The following is a 27,193-nucleotide window of genomic DNA, read 5'->3' as shown; positions in this document are numbered from 1 at the left end:
CCGGGGCAGAGGCCGAGGAGCCATCCCCAGCGCCCGGGCCATCTTTGCTCCAATGGAGCCTTGGCTGCAGGAGGGGAAGAGAGAGACAGAGAGGAAGGAGAGGGGGAGGGGTGGAGAAGCAGATGGGCGCTTCTCCTGTGTGCCCTGGCCGGGAATCGAACCTGGGACTTCTGCACGCCAGGCCGACGCTCTACCACTGAGCCAACCGGCCAGGGCCTAATTTTTCAGATTTTTAGTTGTTTTTCTGTTAGAATTCTTAAAATTACAACTCTCAAATGTCATCAAGAAAGAAGAAATTGAATACCATGGCTACACAAGACAGACATGGTTCAGAAAGAAAATGAAAAATCTCCAGAAAAAAACCTCAATCACATAGAAACCATGAAGTTAAATGATAAAGAATTCAAAATTGGCCCTGGCCGGTTGGCTCAGTGGTAGAGCATCGGCCTGGCATGCAGGAGTCCCGGGTTTGATTCCTGGCCAGGGCACACAGGAGAAGCGCCCATCTGCTTCTCCACCCCTCCCCCTCTCCTTCCTCTCTGTCTCTCTCTTCCCCTCCTGCAGCCGAGGCTCCATTGGAGCAAAGATGGCCTGGGTGCTGGGGATGGCTCTGTGGCCTCTGCCTCAGGCGCTAGAATGACTCTGGATGCAACAGAGCGATGCCCCAGAGGGGCAGAGCATCGCCCCCTGGTGGGCGTGCTGGGTAGATCCCAGTCGGGCGCATGCGGGAGTCTGTCTGACTGCCTCCCCATTTCCAGCATCGGAAAAATGCAAAAAAAAGAGAAGAATTCAAAATTGAAGTTCTAAAAATACTCAACAAGATGTGAGAAGACACCAATGGGCTCAGAAAACAAAATGAACACCTCACCAAAGTGACTGAAACTTTAAAAACAGAGATGAAGAAATCAATACATGAATTGAAAACACACAATGGAGAGAAAAAAACATCTTCAATAAATGGTTCTGGGAAAACTGGAAAACCACATGCAAAACCATGAAACTTGACTACAGTTTGTCCCCCTGCACAAAATTAATTCAAAATGGATCAAAGACCTAAATATAAGATCTGAAACAATAAATTACATAGAAGAAAACATAGGTACTAAACTCATGGGCCTTGTCTATAGAGAACAATTTATAAATTTGACCCCAAAGGCCAAGGAAGTAAAGGGAAAAATAAATGAATGAGACTACAACAAACTAAAAAGCTTCTACACAGCAAAAGAAACTGACAACAAAACAAATAGCAACCAACTAAATAGTAGATATTTGCAAACAACAGTTCCAATAAGGGGTTAATATCCAAAATATACAAAGAACTCACAAATCTCAGCAACAAACAAGCAAACAATCCAATTAAAAAATGGGGAGAAGGCCCTGGCCGGTTGGCTCAGCGGTAGAGCGTCGGTCTGGCGTGCGGGGGACCCAGGTTCGATTCCCGGCCAGGGCACATGGGAGAGGCGCCCATTTGCTTCTCCACCCCCACCCGCTCCTTCCTCTCTGTCTCTCTCTTCCCCTCCCGCAGCCAAGGCTCCATTGGAGCAAGGATGGCCCGGGCGCTGGGGATGGCTCCTTGGCCTCTGCCCCAGGCACTAGAGTGGCTCTGGTCCCGACAGAGCGACCCCCCCCCCCCAGGGGCAGAGCATCGCCCCTGGTGGGCATGCTGGGTGGATCCCGGTTGGTCTGTCTGACTGTCTCTCCCCGTTTCCAGCTTCAGAAAAATACAAAAAAAAAAAAATGGGGAGAAGACCTGAACAGACACTTCTCCTTGGGCTCAAGCTGGTGAGCCTTGCTCAAACCAGATGAACCTGCACTCAAGTCGGCAAACTCAGGGTTTCAAACCTGGGTCCTCCATATCCCAGTCCGACGCTCTATTCACTGCGCCACCACCTGGTCAGGCTCACCATATTGTTTTTTTAATCTTTTCCAATTTACTTGGCAAAAATTAGTGTCTTTCAAAGTCCTAAGTTTTTCATTAATCATCAGTTTTAAAAGCATTTAAGAATTAAGCATGCACTGGCCCTGGCCAGTTGGCTCAGTGGTAGAGTGTCGGCCTGGTGTGCAGAGGTCCCGGGTTCGATTCCCGGCCAGGGCACACAGGAGAAGCGCCCATCTGCTTCTCCACCCCTCCCCCTCTCCTTCCTCTCTGTCTCTCTCTTCCCCTCCTGCAGCCAAGGCTCCATTGGAGCAAAGATGGCCCGGGCGCTGGGGATGGCTCCTCGGCCCTCTGCCCCAGGCGCTAGAGTGGCTCTTGTCGCAACAGAGTGACGCCCCGGAGGGGCAGAGCATCGCCTCCTGGTGGGCAGAGCGTCGCCCCCCCCCCCCCCCCCCCCCCCCCCCCCCCCCCGGTCAGGTGCATGCGGGAGTCTGTCTGACTGTCTCTCCTGTTTCCGGCTTCAGAAAAATACAGAAAAAAAAACCCAAAGAATTAAGCATGCACTTACTTTAGGACCCAGCAATACTACTGTTAGGTATTTACCCAAGTGAAAGGGAACATAGCTACAAAGGTTTGTGTAGGTCCAAAGTGAGCAACCTAAATGTACATCAACTGGTAAATGGATAAACAAATTGAGATATATCCATACTATGGATTATTTTCAGTAATAAAAAAGAATAAAATGTTGACACATGGAACAACATGGATGAATGTCAAAAACATTATGCTAAGGGAAAGAAGTCAAACACAAAAGATTACATACTAAGTGTGTGCTTCCCTCTATGAGAAGTTCTAAACAAACAAAACAGAAAGCAGGTCAGTGGTTGTCTGGGGGAGTGAGTCTACTGGAAAGAGGCAGGAGAATACTGTTTAGGAGGATCGAACTCTATTTTCTTCATTGTGACTACATATCTGCAAACAATTACAAAAAATTTCACCAGACTCTATACTTAAAATGGGTGAATTTTTTGTGTAAATTATACATCAATACAGCTGGAAAAATGGAAAAGAAGAAAAAAAATCATTTATGAAAGTTTGGGTATAAAACTTACCTGTTTTCATTTTTGCATATTTTATTTAAATTTTTGTCTCTATTCATACATATTCTATGTAGCCACAATTATAGAATATATGTAAATTTATTTTTTAAACATTTGTATACACAAATAATTATTCATATTTCTACATAGTCTTCATGACTATAATATAGAATATTTATACATAATTGTCCAAAGTCCAGAACCATTTACTTTATGCTGAATTACCAAATTTTAAGCAGAGGATTCCTCCTCAATATTTGGCTGCCATCAAGTGGACAAACTGTGAGATGTTGCTGAGATTGTGTAGACTTTCATAAATTTTATAAATAAAAAAATTGTTTGACATTTTTAATTTAAGTTACTTTTAAAGTTAAAGAAATTAAGAAAATAAAAACAGACAATTTTATAAATGTACTAGACCATGATTCTCTTTTATTTCTCAAAATAATTTAACTCTCAAATCTGAATCTAGGGAAATCGGTTTAGGGAAAAGAACTTCCTGTTGAAATCAAGTTATCTAAAAACTAAAATCATTGGTGTATACAATAGTCTATCTAAGTGCCAAACCAAAAAAAACTTTAGGGACCTCTAAATGTAAAAGGCCTTTGCAGTTGGCCAAGCAGGTGACTTCTAACAAAACAATAAGCCCTTTCAGGAGGCACAATGAAACCAGTGATGAAAATGTGGTGAAGATTGCTTACAAGGCAGAGAAAGACAGCAGGAAACTCATTCCCATTTGGGCAAAGACTTACTGTCATCCTCTTTATGAGTCACCAGGACTTTTCCCCACATACCCTGGCCTCTCCAGCTCCATCTTTTCTGAAGGCACTGAAACAGTAACCGGCTAGAGCCACAAAAAGAAAGATTACGGGTATTTTGCAAAAGTGTTCGGTCCCTACCAGGGTCAACAAAGGAATTACTCTTTTGAGAAGAATGCCTTTGAATGACACTGCGCCATTGCTTGCACCAAGGAGGGAGATGAATCCCCTGCTCTGCCTGTAACCAACCCTCTTTCCAATGACTTTTTCTGTCACTTTTTAACCCTCCTTCATCTTGCTGCTAACTTCCATAAATTAGAAAGGAAGTTAAAAAACAAACAAACAAAAAACTCTAGGAGTGCCACACCAGAGAACTCTGAAAGGAATGTCATGACTCTAAAGCAGGGGTCAGGAACCTATGGCTCGCGAGCCAGATGTGGCTCTTTTGATGGCTACATCTGGCTCACCGATAAATCTTTAATTAAAAAAATGTTAAAAATATAAAACATTCTCATGTATTACAATCCATTCATTTCCTACTGCTCATGTTCATGGTTGCGGGTGGCTGGAGCCAATCACAGCTGTCCTCTGGGACAACACCAAATTTTTATTGGATAATGCGTAACATATACAGGTCATTGTATGGCTCTCACAGAATTACATTTTAAAATATGTGGTGTTCATGGCTCTCTCAGCCAAAAAGGTTCCTGACCCCTGCCATAAAGTGAGAAACCAGTGAGGGGGAAAACAGCTCACTGACACAGCATTATTGTGGTAAGTTATAGAGCCTGTCGTTTACTTGCTTGTTTTAACTGTAATTTTAGTTCTTAATAGGAAATACATTCATTTAATAAAAATTTGGAAGCAATAAAAAACTTGACAATAAAGTCTTCTCCCAATTGTGTCCCTAGCTGGCCAGCCCCATTCACAGAGAAATCATTAACTGTTTCTTATGAGTCCTTATGGAGATATTTTATACACAAAGTTACATATCTTCATTTTCATGTAGACATTCAATTCCATCCCCTTTTTCTTGTTACACAAATGGTAAACCACTATACACAGTGATGCTTTTTCACTTAATACTATATATCACAGAATTCATACCAATACATAGAGTTTCTCATTCATTTTAAAGCTGTGTCATATTGCATCACATGGATGTACCATAAGATATTTGAGGAGTCTCTTATTAATATATGGACATTTAGTTTGTTTCCAATTTTGGGCTATTTTTATCACCTTCTTACCTAAAATGCCCTGGGCAAATTTGATGGCACTTTCAACTGGGTCTGAGTTGACAACTTCATCTAGAATACCCAGCTTGAGAGCTTCATGTGCCCAAATATATCTTCCTAAAACAAAACAAAATAAATCAAAGAATGATGTGTGAGATTAAAGCAAAAGCATTACTCTCTATAGTAGGGAGGGCATCTGTCGTGGATATTAACATCTATCATTAAATAAAATAAATAAGCAGTACCACACTGACTGTTGTAGAAAGATCACTGAAGAGGCAACCAGAAAACGGGTTCACTTCTACCTTTTACTATTTGCGTCACCATGAAGAACTATAGAGGACTACCATTTAATAGGAATAATTATGCTTATCTTAGTAAATCTGTGTGTTAAGTGAAAATAACATATTCTATTTATATTCTATAAATATCTATAGATGCACTTCATAAACTATAAATCTTTATATAAATATGATTGTTATAAATTATAATAATAGAGGTAGTAGTAGCATTTCATATCATATGCACCAAGGGCTGTCACTGCTTACAAAAAAAAAAGACAGTGCCTAAAGATAAATATGGTTGGGTAGACAGGAAAAAAATGTATTAAGTTGGCATTATATGTTTTTGTTTTGTTTTGTTTTTTTACAGAGACAGAGCCAGAGAGAGAGGGAGAGACAGACAGGAACGGAGAGAGATGAGAATCATCAATCATCAGTTTTTCATTGAGGCACTTAGTTGTTCATTGATTGCTTTCTCATATGTGCCTTGACCCTGGACCTTCAGCAGACTGAGTAACCCCTTGCTCGAGCCAGCAACCTTGGGTCCAACCTGGTGAGCCTTGCTCAAACCAGATGAGCCTGCGCTCAAGCTGGCGACCTCGGGGTCTCGAACCTGGGTCCTCCGTATCCCAGTCCAATGCTCTATCCACTGCGCCACCGCTGGTCAGGCGGCATTATATGTTATAATCAAATTTACACAGGATAAAAAGGGTGGATTCCCACCATTTCTTTTGGCTACCCAGAATCTTAACCCCTCCCACAATTTGTAGAATCACTATTGTCTGAGCTTTGGAGCCCCAGCTCCTATACAGGAGATGAAAAGGAAACAGAGATAATCAGATAATTTTTCTTTCAGACCCATGACAGCAATCAGTGACACTAAGCAATAGTAACAGCTTAATCTCATTTCTCAGGTAGTGACATCTACTGTCTGGTGGTGGTGCCAGGAGCATCTAGTGCCCAGTGGTGGCTCTGGCAGCCTCCAGTATAGAATGGCAGCTCTAGGGAGTTACAGAAGGTTGATACATTACTTGCCTTCTTGCCAATACCATCTTCCTTCTGAAAAGTGATAATCAAGTCATTATTGGTGGCAACAATTCCAATCTTTGTTGCTTTTATAGACAGTGTTGGTGGATGGCACCTCTGAGACAAACCCTCTGTTCCTAGTTCTTATTAGTGCTTCAAAGAGCTATAAATGGGTCTTCTTCATCAGATGGACAGTTCAATAATTTTTGGCAGAGGTCACTCTGTAACAGTAGTGTTTGGGCAATTTTCTGGAAGTGCTTTGAAAATAGGCTTCCAGATTTCCTCCTGGGGTGAGGCGGGTGGTGGGGAGAGGGTTAGTGGCTTCAGGCGTCAAGTCTCTTGTGTATAAAATCACTTGGGTAAGGGGTGAGTGAATCAGCCTCCTCAGGTTCATTTAGTCATTTCCACACTGAAACTTGCAATCTTTCCTTGAAAATTATGGTTTTAATTTCTGATTCTATTACAATTTATAAATTAGATCTGAATATGATATACTTTATGAGAACAGCACTATCTATGAGCAGATGCTTGAGCTATAATAACCCCTAAGTGTGATTAGCACTCTGTATATATACTTTCATTTAGAAGACATTTACATTTGATCTTCATGGTCACATCTGAGAAGCTCTCAAGGAAGGTATTTTTTCCATTTTGCATACAAGAACATTGACAGACAAAAAGTTAAAGTATCCTCTTAAGCCTGACCAGGCGGTGGCGCAGTGGATAGAGCATCGGACTGGGATGCGGAGGACCCAGGTTGGAGACCCCGAGGTCGCCAGCTTGAACGCAGGCTCATCTCGTTTGAACAAAGCTCACCAGCTTGGACCCAAGGTTGCTGGCTTGAGCAAGGGGTTACTTGGTCTGCTGAAGTCCCACGGTCAAGGTACATATGAGAAAGCAATCAATTAACAACTAAGGTGTTGCAACAAAAAATTGATGATTAATGCTTCTCATCTCTCTCCATTCCTGTCTGTCTGTCCCTATCTATCCCTCTCTCTGACTCTCTCTCTGTCTCTGTAAAAAAAAAAAATAAATAAATAAAAATAAAGTATCCTCTTAAGATCGCATAGGTATGGAATGATCAAGCCAGGATTTTTCTGAATCCTAGTTCAGTTCCTCACATTGATCTAGGCGACTGCTGGCAGGGTTGATACTGACCTGAGGTAATTAAATCAAGTGCAGCGGGAACTCCAATAAGTCTGGGGAGAAGCTGGGATCCTCGTGCACCAGGAAGAAGTCCTAATTTGACTTCTGGGAAGCCAACTTGAGCCTATCAAAGTTTAAAGTCATGAAGGTCATTAGAATGAGATAACAGGTAAAGTTAGAGTGAGCATTCCCCTGCATTTCCCAAACTCTTAAAAATGATTTTCATAGAATTCAACAAGAGTTTCCAGAAGGCAAATTATTACACACCCTCTCATTTAATTTAATTAACAGCATAGAAAGATTTGTGCTGTCCCTAAGTCTTTATGTTGAAAAACATCCCTAGAATCTTGCACATTTTTTTCTGACTTTGTTATGATCTGTCCCAGTCAACAAAAATAATAGTCTCCAGAAACAGCTTTATGGAGCCCTAAAAGATCCGGTCAGCCATGAAAGTAAAAAGATACCCACAGAATGGAAGAGAACATTTTTAATTGTATATCTAGAATATATAAAGAACTTTTACAACTCAATAATAAAAATACAAATAATACAATTAAAAACAAACAAAGGATCAAAATAGACATCCTCCAAGAAGAGCTATAAATGGCCAATAAGCACTTGAAAAGATGCTCTATATCATTAGCCATCAGGAAAATATAAATCAAAACCACAGAGGCCACTTCACATCCACTGAAATGGCTATAATAAAAAGGAAAGACAATAACAAGAGTAAGAGAGAATGTGGAGAATATAAAATCTTTATACACTACTGTTGAGAATGAAAAATGGTGCAGCCAATCTGGAAAACAATTTGCCAGTTCCTCAAAGGTTATACACAGAGTTACCATACGATCCAGCAATTCTACTCCTGAGTATACACCCAAGAGAAATAAAAACATGCCCACAGAACAAAACTTGCACACAAATTTTCATAATGTCACTGTTCATGAAGACAAAGAAAATAGGAACAACCCAAATGTCTATCAGCTATCAACTAATGAATGAATAACAAAATCTGGCATATCCATACACGGGATTATTATTCAGCCACAGAAAGGAATGAAGTGCTGATACATGCTACAACATGAGTGAACCTTGAAAATGTTCGGCTCAGTGAAAGAAGCCTGTCATAAAACACAACACATTGTCTATTCCTTCTATATTAACTGTCTGGAATAGGCATGTCTGTAGAGACAGAAAGTAAATTTGTGGTTACTTAGGATTGGAGGAGGGAGGATAGAGAATTACTCGTAAAGGATATGAAATTTCTTTTTATGGTAATGAAATGTTCTAAAACCAACTGTGGTAGTGGTTGCACAACTGTGAATATACTAATATACCACTGGACTGTATACTTTATAGGAGTGAACTGTATGGTATGTGAGTTATATCTCAATAAAGCTGTTATAAAATGAAGAAGGAAAGTCAGTAACCTTAATCCAGACAAAAGGGTAAGCTCCAGTCTCTTATCATATAATTCTCCTAGCCATTTAAAAGTGGCCAAAGTTCTATTAGTCATTTTACATGTGCAAAAATGGGAGAAGGGTACTTAAATACAGACTGCAATTTACCCAGGTTGTGACACTAATAGCTCCAAAATACTTAGCATATTTGAGCCTCTCTCACACAAGAGTTTCCTAACATTCATTCACCATTTTTTTCTTCCACTGTTCATCCCAATCCCCTTACTTATTATTACTTGTAAATTAGATCTGTACTCAGTGTGCAGAAGTTGACGGTAAGAGAAACAACAACAAAAAAGGGTATTTAGAATGTATCTTTATAAACTTTCATAAAAAATTAAAATAGTGAAATAGTTAAATAATTTATTGTAAAAATACATGATGAAAAATTATATAGCTATTTAAAATTATATTTTTAGAGAATATGATTAAAATTTGCAATAAGATTAACAGCAATTTTCTCATTAGAAACCATGGAAGCCAAAAAGTACTGGGATGACATATTCAAAGTACTGAAAGGAGAAAAAACTGTAAAAAAAAGAATTCTATATCCAGTAAAACTAGCCTTTGAAAATAAAGGCAATTTAAGCCTGACCAGGTGGTGGTACAGTGGATAGAGCGTCGGATTGGGAGGCGGAGGACCCAGGTTCAAAACCCTGAGGTCACTGGCTTGAGCACAGGCTCATCCGGCTTGAGCACAGGCTCACCAGCTTGAACGCAGGGTAACTGGCTTGAGCATGGGATCATAGACATAACCCCATGGTTGCTAGCTTAAGCCCAAAGGTCACTGGCTTGAAGCCTAAGGTCGCTGGCTTGAGCCCAAGGTCACTGGCTTGAGCAAGGGGTCACTCACTCTGCTGCAGCCCCTTGGTCAAGGCACATATGAGAAAGCAATCAATGAACAACTAAGGAGCCGTAACAAAGAATTGATGTTTCTCATATCTCTCCCTTCCTGTCTGTCTGTCCGTATCTGTCCCTCTCTCTGACCCTCTCACTGTCTCTGTCACAAAAAGAAAGGAAGAAAGAAAGAAAGAAAGAAAGAAAGAAAGAAAGAAAGAAAGAAAGAAAGAAAGAAAGAAAGAAAGAAAGAAAGAAAGGTAATTTAAGACATTCTCAGATAAAAACTGAATTTGTTGTCAACAGATCTTCCCTAGAAGAAATACCTCAGACTGAAATGATAGGACACTAGACAGTAACTCAAATCTGCATGAAGAAATAAAGAACAATAGTAAATCTTAACTACATAGTTAAATATAAAATACAATATAGTATAAATGTAATTTTTGTGTCTTTTTTTTCAATTTAATTTAATTTTATTTCATCTTTATTATTATTATATTTTAAGTAAGAGGAAGGGAGATAGTGAGACAGACTCTCACATGTTCCCCTACCAGAATCCACACAGCAACCCCTATCTGGAGCTAATGCTCGGATCAACCAAGCTATTTTTAGCACATGAGGCTGACACACTTGGATGACCCAAGCTATCCTCAGTGCCTAGGGCCACACGAACCAACTGACCCACTGGCTGTGGGAGAGGAAGAGAGAAGTCGGGGAGAGGGAGGGGGAGAAAACAGATGGTCACTTCTCTTGTGTGCCCTGACCAGGAATTGAACCCCAGACATTTATATGCCAGGCAGACACTATATTCACTGAGCAAACCAGCCAGGGCTCAATCTAATTTTTAAAACCACAACATAATTATAAATTTTTGTTGATGGGCACACAATGTATGATATAATTTATGACAATAACATCATAAAGGGGGTGGGTAACAGAACTATACAGAAGCAAATTTTTTGTATATTATTAAAATTAAATTGGCATTAATCTGAAATGGACTGTTATAAATTTAAATGTTAATTGTAATATCCAGGGTAAATACCACTAAGAAAATAACTAAAAAATATATAGTAAAAGAAACAGAATTATAGGGGTACTAAAAAATACCTATTTAATACAAATGAAAGTATTAATGGAGGAATTGAGGAACAAAAAAGATATTAAGACATAGAAAACAAATAGCAAAATGACAGAATTAAGTTTTTCCTTATCATGATTACATTAAATGTAAATAAATTGAACTTTCTAAAAGGCAGATTGGCAGAATGTATAACGACTATTTAATAATACACTAAATATAATGTTAATATAAAAGATAGAGTACAAACAAAATACAATAAAGTTTCAAATGTAGTTTAAAAAAAATTGCAGCCTGTTCTTTGATGGCTGAGTGTGGATAAAGCATTGACCTGGAACACTGAGGTGGCTGGTTCAAAGGCCTGGGCTTGTTCACTTAAGGCACATATGACAAGCAATCAATGAACAACTAAAGTGAAGCAACTATAAGTTGATACTTCTCGCTCTACCCCCTCCCTCTCTCTCCTCTCCCTGTAAAATCAACAAATAAAAATCTTTCCAAAAATAAAATAAAAAAATTGAGAAAGGAAAATATATAAGAAAAAGATGACATAGGAAAAATACCAGAAGGAAACAAAATAGAATGTTAATTGTGGTTACTTCTAAACTATGAGTTTATGGTGATTTTAGTTGCGTTTTCATACTTTCCCGAGTATTCTAGTTTATTACAATATGACTATTATCTTTATTATTAGAAAACTATATTACTTTACAAATATGTTATTATTATAAGACTGGTATCACAGACTCTATTCTACATAGTAGCCCAAATTAAATCTGTTTCCAGAAATAAATAGATTCACTAGTTTGGTCCTGTTTTTTTAAAATTGAATCTATTGCGGTGATACTGGTTAATAAATTACACAGGCTTCAGGTATACCATTCCATAAATACATCACCTGTACAGAATATTCACCAACCCAAGTCAAGTCTCTTGTGATATTTTTAAATAAGAAAGTGTCTTCTTAGGTACTGGTAATTATAAGGAGCCACAAAACTAAAATCTTAGAAATAAGAAATAAAAACTTAAATAAGTATGTATACTTAGGGGAAATAGTAAAAATATATTTACCACCTCCTACTGCATGAGCATGGCTCAGTGAAATTTGATGTGGGTCATGGTACTGGAGCAGAGTCCTGGGCAACCTCCAATGACCCAGGAGTTCCCTTTCAGGGGTCGTCAAACTTTTTATAAAAACCGCCCACTTTTGCAGTGCTGGTAGACCTGGTCCCTACCGTCCACTAGTGGGCGTTCCAGCTTTCATGATGGGCCAATCGCGGCGCTGTTTGGTTGCACAGTAGGGACCAGGTTGACCAGCACTGCAAAAGTGGGCGGTTTTTATAAAAAGTTTGACGACCCCTGCTAGATGGTGAATTTTATAGGGAGGCCTAAGGGGTAGGGTTAGGTCAGGAGAAGCAAAGGGACAGCCCGGGGACTCAGGATAGCAGCTATTTACCAGAATAGATATAGCATTTTAACAACCGGTACCACTGAACTGGTACATAACAGCTGAGCACCAGGGCTAGAAATTACCTAAAAATTGTCAACCAGTAAGCAAACCGTTTAAAATAATCACTTCGGATGCTTACAACTACATTTAGAGCTTGTCCTAAAGAAAAAGCCCACACACCAAGTCCCACAGGGAGCCTCAGCTGTTACCTCTGCATGGGCAATCCTATAGTGACAGCCCAGGGCCAGCTCTAGTCCGCCTCCTAGAGCCATGCCTTGGATAGCTGCCACCAGCGGCTTCTCACTTCTTTGAATTTCATCTATAAAATTTCCCAGTGAGAACTGAGAATTAACAGGAGCACTGAAGCCATGGATATCCGCACCTAAGGACACAAATACAAGGAAAAGAGAGTTGGAAAGACCTGGGCTTTTTTACATAACAATAAGGTATCAGATCATTCTTAAGGAATCTCAGAACCTCTTTGCACCCCTGAAATACTTTGTCCTTTGGGTAGAGACACAGTAAGGGAACAAAAAAAGCCTGGAAAATGTAGGTCGATATAAAAGAAAATCCTAAAATCTTTTTTAGAAATTCTATAATCTTTTAAAATCTGTCTTTCTATAGGTAGCAATTTACCTTCAGAAAAAATAAAAAGCTCAGAGAAAGGGAATAGAGATTCTCCTACAATGATCATTATTCTGAGATTGAGCCATCCCTTTCCATTTTTTTTTGCATGATACTGCTCACCAATCCTATTCACAGCAATCTCCAGCCATATCTTTGTTATGGGCATGAGTTATTACGACAGAAAATCTCAGGGTAACATGCATACATATTTGTGAATTATATGTTAATCAACCAGCTTAGAATTGTTTTTGTGATAGATTTTTTGTGATCAATAACACTAACACATTTATTGCTTTTTCTAATTATAAAAATATACAAAATTATAAAGAACCTAAAGATCACCCCAAATATCACCGCACACACATAGCAATGTAATATATAGTAAATTCTTAGTTTCTTTTTCCCAAAGCATGTATGTAAATGATTTGGGACCTTGAGTAAGACAAAGGTTTACCTTTGTCTCAATACCTTAATGACTGATGTGAGAATTAAATGAAAGTTTACTATAATATACTAGATCTCTAGCAATATTGAGAACATTCTATAAAATTGTTTTTTTATATTTTCCTTTTTTCCCATATAACAATATACATAGTAAGCTCTTCCCTAAACATGTACTCCTTGAAAGCATTAAGCTTAGTACAAATTAAAAAATTAAAGTAATTATTTCATGTTTAGCCTATTTGTCTTATTTTATTTATTTATTTATTTATTTATTGCTATCTGCTCCCCATCTAATATCAATTCAAGGATCATGCTTATTTTCATTAACTCATCATATTCTTATTTATTTATTCACTTTAGAGAGGAGAGACAGAGAGAGAGAGAGAGAGACAGAGACAGACAACGGGGGGAGGAGCAGGAAGCATCAACTCCCATATGTGCCTAAACAGGAAAGCCCAGGATTTCGAACTGGTGACCTCAGCATTCCAGGTTGATGGTTTACCTATTGTGCCACTACAGGTCAAGCTAACCCATCATATTTTACACTGTAGTCTATTATTACCATTATTAGTAGTAGTAATATTACTACAACTACTTGAGCACGGGGTCACTAGCTTGAGTGTGATATAGGTGTGACCCATGGTCGCTAGCTTGAGCCCAAGGTCACTGGCTCAGCTTGAGCCCCTCAGTCAAGCATGTATGAGAAAGCAATCGATGAACAACTAAATGTGCCGCATCTATGAGTTGATGCTTCAAATCTCTCTCCTTTTCTGTCTGTCTCCTCTCTCTCTTGCAATAATAACAACAAAAAGTGACATGGTCACTGAGATAGGTGATTATCAGAAGAAAAATGAACTCCATTTCAAGAGTGAAATAAAAAATAACGTTCATTAAATATCTTCATGTAAGCTCTGCACTAGAGCTTTCCAGATGTTATCTTATTTAATTTCTCAAAAACCTGTGTAGATTTTATTGTATCTACTTTATAAGTATAGAAATTGATTTTTTAATTAAATGTATTGAGGTGGCATTGGTTAATAAAATGATATAGGTTTCAAGTTTACAATTCTATTATACAATTGAAGTTCAGGAGATTAAAGAAATTTTCTCAAGTTCACATATGGTGAAGATATATACATAGCAGGTACGTACCAGCAGGTATATACTAGTGCATGTTACAGCTATCAAGCCTACAACTAAATTTCTTACAAGGTCCAATTCGATATAAAAGAGAGTAAGGTCAAACTCTTCTCTGGGTCTCTCTTGTGATTCAGGTCTCTTTCTCTAGTTTCTCATTCCCACTCAAGTCTCCAACATCCATTATCAAGACTATGGTATTACCCGCAGGGACAGCTAATGCAGTATCAATCTGAGTCTGTGGCTGGACACCAGACATACTGGGAGAGGGTTAGATACTGGTACCTGCACAGAACTTGCCATCTGCTCCACAAATCACAATGGCTTTTACTGTACGATCTGTTAGAGCTTTCTGTAGTCCCTCTTTTATTCCTCTGGTGACAGCCAAACTAAAGAAAAAAAATATATATCAAGTATTAGAATTAAATTTCTACTGTCTCAAGAGTTTTTTTTTCTTTCCTAAAATTTAAAACTAAACACATACACAATGGATAAAAACTCTAGACACCTATTATTAAGTTTTCACTGATTTCAACAAATAATATATACAATATATATAACACTGGGGAACAGTTTTTTCATTTTCTGTAGCATGAGGTTTTAGAACTATTTCTATATATTTCTGCATCGCTGATTCCAAACCTGAAATCCGTTTTTTGGTGAGTGCTCTAGTTTTTATGCAATTTTAATTTCTTTTTGTTATAGTTAATGGAATGCATTGGTTTTTAAGTTGGAGTTAAAGGGCAACGACTCTTGGATTGAACGTAACCACAAGGCAATTAATGTTTTACAAACATTACTTTTACATAATTATAGTTGTTTTTAAATGTAAAAAATTATTATCTGATAATTTTGTTTTAAGATTGAATCATGGCTTCTTCGAGTAGGCGTAAATGTAAGAATAGTCCTGACACCTTCTGTTATATACAGTGTGTCCGTAAAGTCATGGTGCACTTTTGACCGGTCACAGGAAAGCAACAAAAGATGATAGAGGCCCTGGCCAGTTGGCTCAGTGGTAGAGCGTCGGCCTGGCGTGCAGAAGTCCCGGATTCGATTCCCCGCCAGGGCACACAGGAGAAGCGCCCATCTGCTTCTCCACCCCTCCCCCTCTCCTTCCTCTCTGTCTCTCTCTTCCCCTCCCGCAGCCGAGGCTCCATTGGAGCAAAAGATGGCCCGGGCGCTTGGGATGGCTCCTTGGCCTCTGCCCCAGGCGCTGGAGTGGCTCTGGTCACAACAGAGCATCGCCCCCTGGTGGGCATGCCGGGTGGATCCCGGTCGGGCGCATGCGGGAGTCTGACTGTCTCTCCCCGTTTCCAGCTTCAGAAAAATACCAAAAAAAAAAAAAAAAAAAAAAAAAAAGATGATAGAAATGTGAAATCTGCACCAAATAAAAGGAAAACTCTCCCAGTTTCATACCTATTCAGTGCAGTTCAATGTGGGCTCACACACAGATTTTTTAGGGCTCCTTAGGTAGCTATCCCGTATAGCCTCTACAGACTTGTCACTGACTGATGGCCTACCAGAACGGGGTTTCTCCACCAAACTGCCGGTTTCCTTCAACTGCTTATCCCACCGAGTAATGTTATTCCTATGTGGTTGCACTTCATTATAAAAGTGCCTATATTTACGTTGCACTTTGGTCACGAATTCTAATTTAGCAAGCCACAGAACACACTGAATTTTCCTCTGTACCGGCCACATCTGAACTGGCATGGCCGTGGGCTGCTCCACTGTATACACGGTGTTATGTCATCATCTGCACATGCGCACATGCTTTCACATCATCCTACAGAAACTGGGAGGGTTTTTTATTTGGTGCAAATTTCACATTTCTATCGTCTTCTGTTGCTTTCCTGTGACCGGTCAAAAGTGCACCATGACTTTATGGACACACTGTATGTGGCTGTTTCACACTTCAACGTCAAAGACGCAGTATTTCATCATTTGTGACACGTGCATATATTGCCTATTTTCAAATACCCTTTGGTGATCAAGACAAGAATTGGGCTCCTCATATTGTGTGTCATAATTGTGAGGAAATGCTTCGTGACTGGACAAAAGGAAACTGCAAAGGAATGCCTTTTGGTATTCTCATAGTTTGGCGTGAACATAAGGACCACAGCAGTGACTATTATTTCTGTCTGATCCATACAAAGGGCATCAGCAAGAAAAAATGGCATACGATCGCATATCCTAATATTCCTTCAGCAACACGACTTATCCCACACTCTGAAACACTTCCGGTTCCAGTTTTCAATGGTTTTATTTCTTCTAAGGATGAAGAAAGTGAACATGGTGATCAAGTGTATTTTGATAAGATGCATGAGGAAATGACTGTAGAATCTGAAGGGTCTTTTTCTGATGCCAAGCAGTCCTTAACCCCTCAGCAGTTTAGCCAACCCGAATTGAATGACTTAGTAAGAGATTTGGGCGTATCAAAGAAAGCAGCCGAATTATTAGCCTCCATGCTTCAAGAAAAGAATGTACTTCACCGGTCAGCTAAAGCAATGGTCCTCAACCTTTTTTGGGCCACGGACCGGTTTAATGTCAGAAAATATTTTCACGGACCAGCCTGTAGGGTGGGATGGATAAATGTATCATGTGACCGAGACAAGCGTCAGGAGTGAGTCTTAGACACATGTATCAGAGGGAATCTGGTCATTTTTTAAAAGTAAAACATCGTTCAGACTTAAATATAAATAAAACAGAAATAATGTAAGTTATTTATTCTTTCTCTGCAGACCGGTACCAAATGGCCCACGGACTGGTACTGGTCCACGGCCTGGGGGTTGGGGACCACTGAGCTAAAGTATCCCATTTCAGGAAGTGTAAACAAATTTTTGTGGACTTTTTTTTCCGAAGACAAACACTTTGTTTACTGTCATGATATCAGTAGTCTTCTCAGCCAGCTAGATGTTACCACTTATAGTCCAACAGAATGGCGGCTATTTCTTGACAGCTCTAAGCGGAGTCTGAAATGTGTTCTCTTATACAATGGTAATGTTTATGCAGTGGTTCCAATTGGTTATTCAACTCCTCTGCGAGAAGATTATAATGACATAAAAATTGTCCTTGACTTTCTGACATATGAGGAGCATAACTGGATCATTTGTGTGGATCTTAAAATGGTAAATTTCCTGCTAGGATAACAGAGAGGTTTCACGAAGTATCCTTGCTTTCTGAGTTTGTGGGACAGCTGAGCTCGGGAGAAACACTGGACACAGAAGGAGTGGCTGAAACATGAAGCTCTGGAAGTAGGGATGCAAAATATTGTGAATGAACCTGTAGTTAATCAAGACAGGATCATTTTTCCCCCACTTCACATCAAACTTGGCTTAATGAAGCAGTTTGTTCAGGCTTTGAATAGAGAAAGTGAATGCTTTCAACATATTATTTCTGCTTTTCCTGCCTTGTCTTTCGAGAAGATGAAAGCAGGTGTATTCGATGGACCTCAAATTCAAACCCTCATACGTGACAAAGAATTTGCCAGGAAGATAAATAAGGAGGAGAAAATAGCATGGCAGTCTTTTGTGGTGGTTACAAAGAACTTCCTTGGCAACAAAAAAGCAGAAAACTATGAACTTCTGGTTCAAAGGATGCTGTTGGCTTTCCGCGACATTGGATGTAACATGAGCATTAAGATTCACTTCCTGAACAGTCACCTTGATAAGTTTCCCGAAAATCTTGGCGCTTTTAGTGATGAACAGACTACTGCTAGAGCATCAAATGAGACTGTCCTCAACAAGTACACAAACGCAAGAGCTACAAACGCAAATTTTTGCCTGAATAGAATTTAAATAAGTTTTGTGTAAATTTTATGATTAAAATATGTGTTTTAATATGTTCTATTTTGAAATTATAGACAAATTCTGATGCAATTATATCTTTTAGTGTATTAGTGTATTTATTGCATTATATAAATTATTATGTTTTCACAAAGATGATGCCCAAGAAGACATTCTACTTCATTATGTTAAACCAAATGTTGAAAATTTTACAATAAGATGAAAACCTAAAATCTTGAATTGCAAAAAAAACCTGTAGCTTAGAGAGAAAAACTAATGTCAGATTTGAGATCAGCACACTCAAATTAGGTAAGAACAAGTGTTTTTGTGGATGCAACAAAACTTTTGTACCCCAGTGTAATGAATTAAGCACTGAACTGATTAAATAAACTTTTAAAAACAGTATTTCTCTTCACTCTGCTATAACTTTGAACACTTAGAATTGGCACTATCAAGTTAAAAATACGATTGTACATCTTTTAGATACATTGAAAGGGGTTTGTAACAAAATATATACAACAAAATATCACTCTAAGATGAGTGCTGTAGTAGAACAAAGAAAATGATGTGGAAGTTCAGAGGGAGAAGAAATTACTTTTAATTTGTCATACTCACAAAATACAAGAAAATTGAGATACTCTAAAAGGATCAGATGTGACAGGGGCTGAAAGTTTCCCCAAATATCCCTAGCTCCCCACCTTATTCAAAATATTAAACATGTGGTTTTCAGCTGGATACAGAGCTGCCCAAAATAAAGACTACATTTCCCAGCCTACTTTGCAGTAAGGTCAGTCCAAGGCATTAAGTTCTGACTAATGGGAATAGAAGTGGCATATGCAACTCTGAGGAAGAGTCCTTAAGGACTCGGAAAGCTTTTTTCTTTTTCTTTCCTCCCAATTCCTGGCAGGATTGCAGAGGTGATGATTAGATCAGGACAGCCTTTATGGACCCAAAGTTGGAACCATATATTGAAGATGGCAGAGCAAAGGATAAAGAGAATTGGGGTCCTTGTTGAGTGTGGAGTAGCCATACCATTCCAGGACACTGCTATGAGAGAAATCAACTTTTTCTTGTTTGATCCACTATTTTGAGTTTTCTCTCACTGACAGCCATACCTAATCCTAACTAATTTAGGAGGTAAAGGCAAATTCTGGGAAAGAAAGTACATGTAGTAGATTTTGCCAACTTTCATTAGATGAGGGGAGTCATCAACAGGGAAGATGGTTAAAGCCGAGATTGAATGAGTCTGCTGAAGGAGAAGAAAATAGCTGAGATACACCCTCGTTTAAGAAGTTGAAGGGGCGCAGCAGAATAATTCAGCACCAAGGGCCAAGAGAAAGGAATTTGCCAAGAAGCAGGGGATCAATTAGTGCCAAGGGATGGTGAAGGAGAATCTAGGAGAAGTGCTGAGGAATTGCTTCTAAGAAAAATGATGGAACCAGTGTCTAATTTGTTCTTTCATGGAATTTTGAGTAGTCTGGGTGAAATGTCTGTTCTTTAGCACAGAGGGTGGAAAAAATCTTAATACAAAATGAAACACAACAACAAACTTTTATAAAAGCCAGATTGTTCAGACATCAGCTATGAGTTAAAACCTCACAGAATAAAAGAGATACATGTCCTTGATATGATAATTCCCTTTCACTTAATTATTTTCATCATTTAACCTAGATGAAATCAAACAAAACCTCCTGCCTTCGACTGTTAATTAGAAGCCAAATCTGCTAATGAAAAACAGATTCTGAATCATCCATAATGCTGAAAAGTCCAAAAGGCACATATTTCCTTCTGGGTAAACGATAGTTGCAAAATTAGCCCAAATAAGCTTAATCAGTACCGAGAAGAGTCTGGCTTTTCCCATTTCACCCAAACCTAACACAATGATGAGGCCTAGTAATCAGACACATCCTACATTAGTAAACATGACTAGCTAACTAGCAAAAGAAGGATTTAAACCATTTGTTTGGGCCAAAATAATATTCAAGTAAGAATCTCTTTTATTCCTAGTGGGATAGGAAGAAATAATTTTCCACATAAAATTAGAAACATGAAAGGGAAAAGGAAAGAGGGAAAAAATACAAAAACCCACAAAACAAAACAAAAAAATGAGAACCTGTTAAACTGTATAAACATGGTATTCTCTAATAGAACTTCAGTCCTGACCAGGGCTACCCAGGACACTGAGAACCCAGGTTAGAAACCCCGAGGTCACCGGGTTGAATGCAGGCTCACCAGCCTGAGCACAGGATCATCAATATGATCCAAAGGTCACTGGCTTGAAGCTCAGTGTGGCTGGCTTGTGCCCCCCAGTCAAGGAATGAATGAGAAATGATCAATGAACAATTAAAGTGATGGAACTATGAGTTGATGCTTCTCATCTCTCTCTCTTCCTATCTCTCTCTCAAGAAAAAATAAATGTAAAATACAATAAAATAGAACTTCAGAAGCAGATAGGGAAAAATATCAACAAAGTATTTATTCCCAAGTGGGGGAAAACTTGACAAAGCTGAAACAACTCCTGAGTAGCAGGTTCTATTGGTAGGGGCTTGAAACAAGTCTTTGATTAATCTAAATAATGATAGCTAACATCTGATAAATGCCAGTTTATAATCTCCAGCACATTTAAACCTCACAACAACTTCATGAGGTAGATACTAACATTTCTCCTGCAAGGTAAGTGACAATGGGTTAAATACCATAAACCTTAAAAATAGCTATTAAAAAATAAGGTATTTGACTATGGAATTTTCCCCCTCAGGTTCTTAATGGGCATGATTTCCTATTATGAGCAGAGGTTGAGGGAGACAGTCCTAATACCTTATAATTCTAATTAGACTCTAATGGTTAGAATACAGACAAGTCCAAATCATATTGCTGATGTTTTTCTTTGCAAAACCGAAATAACAAATATTTTGCTTTTTTTCTGAGAATGGCAAGCAAATGAACATACCATCCTTGTGTGATTTTATTCCTGTAATTCTTTTGTATTATTAAATGCATTGATTCATATTAAATTCATATAAAATATAAGAATTATATTAATACTAATGATAAAATCAAATCTGATGACAGGATTAAAATTCAGTTAAAATGAGCAGGTTTCCTTATTTCAGCCTTTTTTTTTCTCCAGCAGCATGTAATAAGAATTTTAAGCAAAAATCTTTCTCCTATACTTTATATAGGCATTGTAAATGATCATTTCTGCTAATCCTACTCCTTGCAGATGGGAGGCTCTATCCTAGTCTACTTTTTTTCAGAGATATGGAAGAAACAAACCTTTATAATAACTTTATTAATTTTCATAAAAGCAGAATCAATCTCACTTTTTAAAGTAATGCTTACCGTATTGCACAAATCTGAGTTAGAGAGCTTAACAAAAAGGTGCTCACGATGGAAAGAAAGAAGATAAAGTGCACAAGAGTTTTTCAGAAAATCCTATTTCATAGGCTAATGCTGACATGGGTCTTCTACTGAAGCACTAAGGTCTTGAGGTTTAGAACAGATCAGGAGAAGATACTTTGCATGTCTAGGCCAGGGGAGAACTCTCCTTTACTCACTGTTTTGGCATTAATGGGGATCTTTATTTACTGTTGTAAAGTGTGAAGCCACATTGTCCAATTCCTAAAGCTTTTAGTCAGACACTGTCAGGATGGCCTGGACTGGAGGCTGGGGAATAAGGGATCAAGGTCCAGCCAGCGTTGCACTAAAAACTGGAATAGAAAGTAGGCCTGAGAAGTCCAAGTCGCAAGCAAGCAGGAGGGTTCAGCACGAAGTTGGCATTCGCAGACCCGGTTTGAGTCCAGCTCCCCTACTTCGTAACCATCAGTTCCCATCCCCTTGAAATGGAAACGAAGGTTCTCTGCTAAGATTAACGCAATTAACCTATGGAAAAGGCCCTGGCTTAAGACTTCGTTCAGTTTGAGCCAGGGTCTTTCTCAAACCAGCAGAGAAGAGTCAGAGCCTTTACAGCAGGCAGGCCAGTACAGCCCCGCTGTCCCCAGTCTGGAGGCGACCTGAGCCCGGTACCTGAGTGCGTTGACCGGCGGGTTTCGGAGGCGAATCAGCGCCAGGCCGCTCTGCAACCGCGAATACTCGGCCATGTTTCTCACTCGCCTGGGTCGCCTCCGCCTCCGGCCAAAGGACGCTAGTTCTGTACCCCGCGCGCCGGGCCGGCCCCACGAGGAGGAGCGCCCGCTGGGCCAATGCGAGCCCAGCGCCGCCTCCCGCCTGCCCGCGGCTCCCAACCTACTGACGCCCAGGCAGTGAGCACCTATGCTCCCTCGGTGCTCTGCAAACGCTTATCCTCTCTTTCAATTTACTGGCTACCCCTCCCTCACCCCATTCCCATTACTGAGTACATCGAGAGAACTTGGAAAATGGGTGGAATTACCAGCAAGTCGGGGTTTGCAATTCCCTGACTCAGAGGGACAAGTTTCTCTGGACGAATTGAGATCACTAAATTGTGGAGCTGTTCTCATCACAGGTTTCATCTTCATGATCCTTAGCAAGAACAGAGGTAGGGGTTCTGACAGTGATGTGATAACAACGCAAACCTGGAACATAAAAGACGTGCATCATGCATTTCAACTAAATGGGTATGCTACTAACATGATACATACTAACATGTCTGTGTAAATATCACACAGAGGCGGATTTAACGGTGGGCACACCGGCTGGGCGCGCCCTGGGCCCCAACTTCTGAAGGGCCCACAAACCCCCAACTCTACACTTTTTTCTAATGACACCAAGTTTGGTTTCATATGTGCAATTTTAACATTAATAGCACATAATATTTTTATTTACGTAAAAATATGGTTAATATGTATTCTTTTATTTTCCCTATCTCTCTCTTTTCTTTAAGGGGCCCAATATTTTCTTCTGCGCCCAGGGGCCTCAACGACCTTAATCCACCTCTGAACATGAACCACATATTTACAAAACACTCAAACGACAACAAATTTTAACAATAATTAAGGACTATTTTTACAAGTATTCTTTTACTTCTCATAAATAGAAACAGGTTCCAAGCTCTAGGAAAGGACCAACTGCATGGAAGCCCTAGAAACAAGTAGCAGTGTGAAGGGATCCAATCATTAAGGATGGCCAGCCAATCACAAACAGCCCAGTGTAAACGCCTCTGAGCACCAACGATCAACAACAAACTTCTTACAGGTCATATCTTTATGGATCTGAAAACTCACCAGTCCCTGAACTCCCACCTGGCTCCAAAACGATGTAAAATCAACAGTTTGCCCTTCTTACAGAGATCGTGCACGGGCAGCATAGCTTTTCCTTTTTATAGGAAGCAATTAATTCAGCTCTGCCCTCTGATTTCAGATAACGGAATCTAGGGGAACTCCAGCATAGAATCGTAGCCGCTCTGAATGCCGCCAGGAAGCCCACGTAGGCAAGGCTTAACAGTTTTGAATGGCTTGAAATTTCTTCTGGATCAGGATGGCGTGGAGCTGTTTTAAGACAGTTTCTCATCTCTATCTTTGAGAAATCAGACACAAGTCATTTCTTATTTGTATTCCTGGTTTCAGTTGAACACAGAACTTTCTGCTTTGTGGCCTCCCACCTCCCACTACCCCACCCCCCCACTTCCCCGTCTCTCCCCTTAGGCAAACTTCTGGAAAATGTAAAGTTTAAGAGAGTGCTCACTCTCAGGTTCCTGCACATGTTGACCCTGCCTTGCTCTTCAACAACAGAACACCTGGTGGGTTCCCTGTCATCTGTCATCTAGCCCTCCTGTTTGGTGTCATCCTGTGGTACTAGGGACACAGGGAGCCAATACCATGCTGATGTTTCTTTAGCTGTCTGTGTAAATAATAAACTGCCTAAGTCTATTCTGGGCTCCTATAGGCCAAATCTAAGTGTGGCAAGTCAGTTCAGCAGATGCTACCATGGTACAGCTTACAGACAACTTGACTGTTGACTGTCTCTTGATCGTTGTGATGAATTGTTATATTCTCAGATAGTCTTCTCATTCAATTTGCCTCAGTAAGTGCTACTTAACAGGGTGCTGGGCCTCTTGGCTAAGGTACTTCCACATGATTTGTATGTTACTGCTTTTCATATTAAAATGTCATATTCATTGCTGTCATGGGATTGCAATTCACAAAAGCAGATCACTTGATCAGAAGCGGTTCATTAAAGCTTAAAAGAAAAATAGAAGAATGTAAATATAGAAATTTTGTGCTAGAACATGGACATATGCACTCACACTAAGAACAGGGATGGCTACCTAAGGTTGACTTGCCCTGCATCAGTGATCTATTAGCCCTGGAACCCAGGGTGTTGTGCTGTGAAACTTCATTTTATAGTGACATGAAGCCATCAGCACCGACTTCTCTGATAAACCAGTCAGGTTTTCCTAGAACAAACACGAAATATTGTTTTCTAGCAGGATTGATAAAATATCTCACAGGTGCTCTTTCCCCTTTTACTGTGGGGTAGGAATGAACACAAGACCCCAGGGGAGAACAGAGCCAGACATAGAACCCTGACTTCTCAAATGATTTTGTGGAGGAGAGGTGCCCTGCTGACTGGAGCCAACATGGACTGTTACAGGAGAAAGACAGACATCTTTGTTTAAGAATTTCAACCTGTGCTGGCCCTGGCCGGTTGGCTCAGCGGTGGAGCGTCGGCCTGGCGTGCGGGGGACCCGGGTTCAATTCCCGGCCAGGGCACATAAGAGAAGCACCCATTTGCTTCTCCACCCCGGCCCCTCCTTCCTCTCGGTCTCTCTCTTCCCCTCCCGCAGCCGAGGCTCCATTGGAGCAAAGATGGCTCCTTGGCCTCTGCCCCAGGCGCTGGAGTGGCTCTGGTCGGGGCAGAGCGAAGCCCCAGAGGGGCGGAGCATCGCTCCCTGGTGGACAGAGCATTGCCCCTGGTGGGCGTGCCGGGTGGATCCGGTGGGGCACATGCGGGAGTCTGTCTGTCTGGCTGTCTCTCCCCGTTTCCAGCTTCAGAAAAAAAAAAAAAAAAAAAAAAAAAAAAGAATTTCAACCTGTGCTAACTAATATAGTGAAGAAATGAACAGTGAGTACACTCTTCCATGGTGAAGTTGGCTGACATTTGAGAAGAAAAACTGCCCACATAAATGTTGAAAATAGAAGATGAGATATAGTAATTTCTTCACTATACCATCAATAGCAGTAATGACAATTTCTATAATTTCAAGTGACTCAAGTGTTGAGCCTTAGAGATACACACACCTGCATATTCAGTATCTTAATAATGAAGATAAGCTATCAAGATTCCTAAAGAAGACCCGCTGTGGTAAAAATGACCCAGTCACTTTGATTATCTTCACTGGTTGAAATAAGTCCTAGGACTTTCAACTCCCTGATTCTACTTTTGTTATATGTTAAGTCTCTCTTTAACACACTTTCATCAAATATTTAAAGATGCTAATACGTCTTCCTAAGCCTGCTCTTTTTTAAAAAAAATTTTTGACAGAGATAGAGAGTCAGAGAGAGGGATAGATAGGACAGACAGACAGGAAGGAAGGATCAATTCTTTGTTGCGGCACCTTAGTTGTTCACCGATTGCTTTCTCATGTGTCTTGACAGGGGGAGGGGGCTACAGCAGAGCAAGACTGGGGGGGCTATAGCAGAGCGAATGACCCCTTGCTCAAGCCAGTGAACTTGGGCTTCAAGCCAGCTACCATTGGGCTCAAGCTAGTGACCACAAGATTACATCTAAGACCCTATGCTCAAGCCAGCGACCCCATGCTCAATCGGCAACCTCAGGGTTTCGAACCTGGGTCCTCCACATCCCAGTCCGATGCTCTATCCACTATGCCACTGCCTGATCAAGCTAAGCCTGCTCTTTATAGTCTCTTTTTCAGGAAGAACCATTTCTCATAGGATCAGTTATCTCTCGTTTGAGACACTCTTCATGTTTGTCAGTGACCCTTTGATTGGCATTTGTTCTCTGTATTCTGCACCTGTCATCAGTCAGGTCATATTCATGTTTCCTTAACTCATGTTCACTCTTTCTCTTTTTTCTTATCCATAAAGACATTTTTTACCCTTTTAAGTTTCAAGTGATGACCTTTTTTCTTTAAAGGATAATTAATTTTTATTGAGACAAAGTTTACACACTATACAATTCACCCTTTAAAATGTGTACAAATCAGTAAGTTTTAGTATATTCACAAGATTGTACACTATCACCACTCTCTGATTCCAGAACATCCAAAATGAAATCCTGTACTTACCACTCCCTTTTCTCCTTGTACCCTGGAAACTACTAATCTACTCAAATAGAGAACACTAATCTGTCTCTATGGATTTGCCTATTCTGGATATTACATATACAGTAGATGGAATCACACAATATGTGGCCTTTTATGTCTGGTTTCTTCCACTTAGCATAATTTTTTTAAGATTCATCCATGTTGTAGCATGCTTCAGCAGTTCATTCCTTTTTATTACTGAATAATAGTTTATTGTATGCATATATTACATTTTGTTTAGCCATTTATCAGTTGATGGATATTTTGACTGTTTCCACCTTTTGGTCAATATGAATAATGCTATTATAATTTCATGTACATGTTTTTGCATAAACTACATTTTTAATTTTCTTGGGTATAAACCTAGGAATAGAATTGCTTGATCATATGGTAATACTATGTTTAAGTTTTTGAGGAACTGCTAAACTGTTTGGCTCCACTTGGCAAATAATTCATACAGCAGTGTATGAGGTTTCCAATTTCTCCACATCCTTTGTCAGTACCTGCTGTCCATTTTTAAAATTCCTATTAGGCCGGTTGTTTTTAAATATGAATTATATTGCCTCTTTCTTTGTCAGTAAGGTTTTTTCTTTTTTGAGTGAATGCACATTTAGAATCTCTCAGGCTTATGAAAAACACTCAGTAAAAATAGTCTAATTATTGGCCATGATTAGTTGTATGTTCCTTTGAGATGAATCA

The 27,193-nt window shown here is 39.7% G+C and overlaps 1 protein-coding gene across 1 annotated transcript in view; it reads right to left on the bottom strand.

Annotated features, from left to right (window-relative positions):
• The window catches only part of EHHADH (enoyl-CoA hydratase and 3-hydroxyacyl CoA dehydrogenase), a 37,889-nt gene extending 15,476 nt beyond the window's left edge, over positions 1–22,413 (bottom strand). Inside the window, exons 1-5 of the mRNA XM_066347143.1 lie at positions 22,279–22,413; positions 14,753–14,856; positions 12,469–12,641; positions 7,438–7,549; positions 4,985–5,089 (exon numbers count right to left, since the gene is read on the bottom strand). Coding sequence (XP_066203240.1) covers positions 4,985–5,089; positions 7,438–7,549; positions 12,469–12,641; positions 14,753–14,856; positions 22,279–22,352 — 568 coding nt within the window. The 5' untranslated portion in view covers positions 22,353–22,413. The remainder of the gene's footprint in view (positions 1–4,984; positions 5,090–7,437; positions 7,550–12,468; positions 12,642–14,752; positions 14,857–22,278) is intronic.
• Positions 22,414–27,193: the final 4,780 nt, after the last annotated feature.

The sequence above is a fragment of the Saccopteryx leptura genome, chromosome 8 (assembly GCF_036850995.1).
Source record: "Saccopteryx leptura isolate mSacLep1 chromosome 8, mSacLep1_pri_phased_curated, whole genome shotgun sequence".
In the NCBI taxonomy this organism is placed as follows: Eukaryota; Metazoa; Chordata; class Mammalia; order Chiroptera; family Emballonuridae; genus Saccopteryx; species Saccopteryx leptura.
Note: the sequence above shows the minus strand (reverse complement) of the source record. Positions and strands in the feature narration are given on the sequence as shown.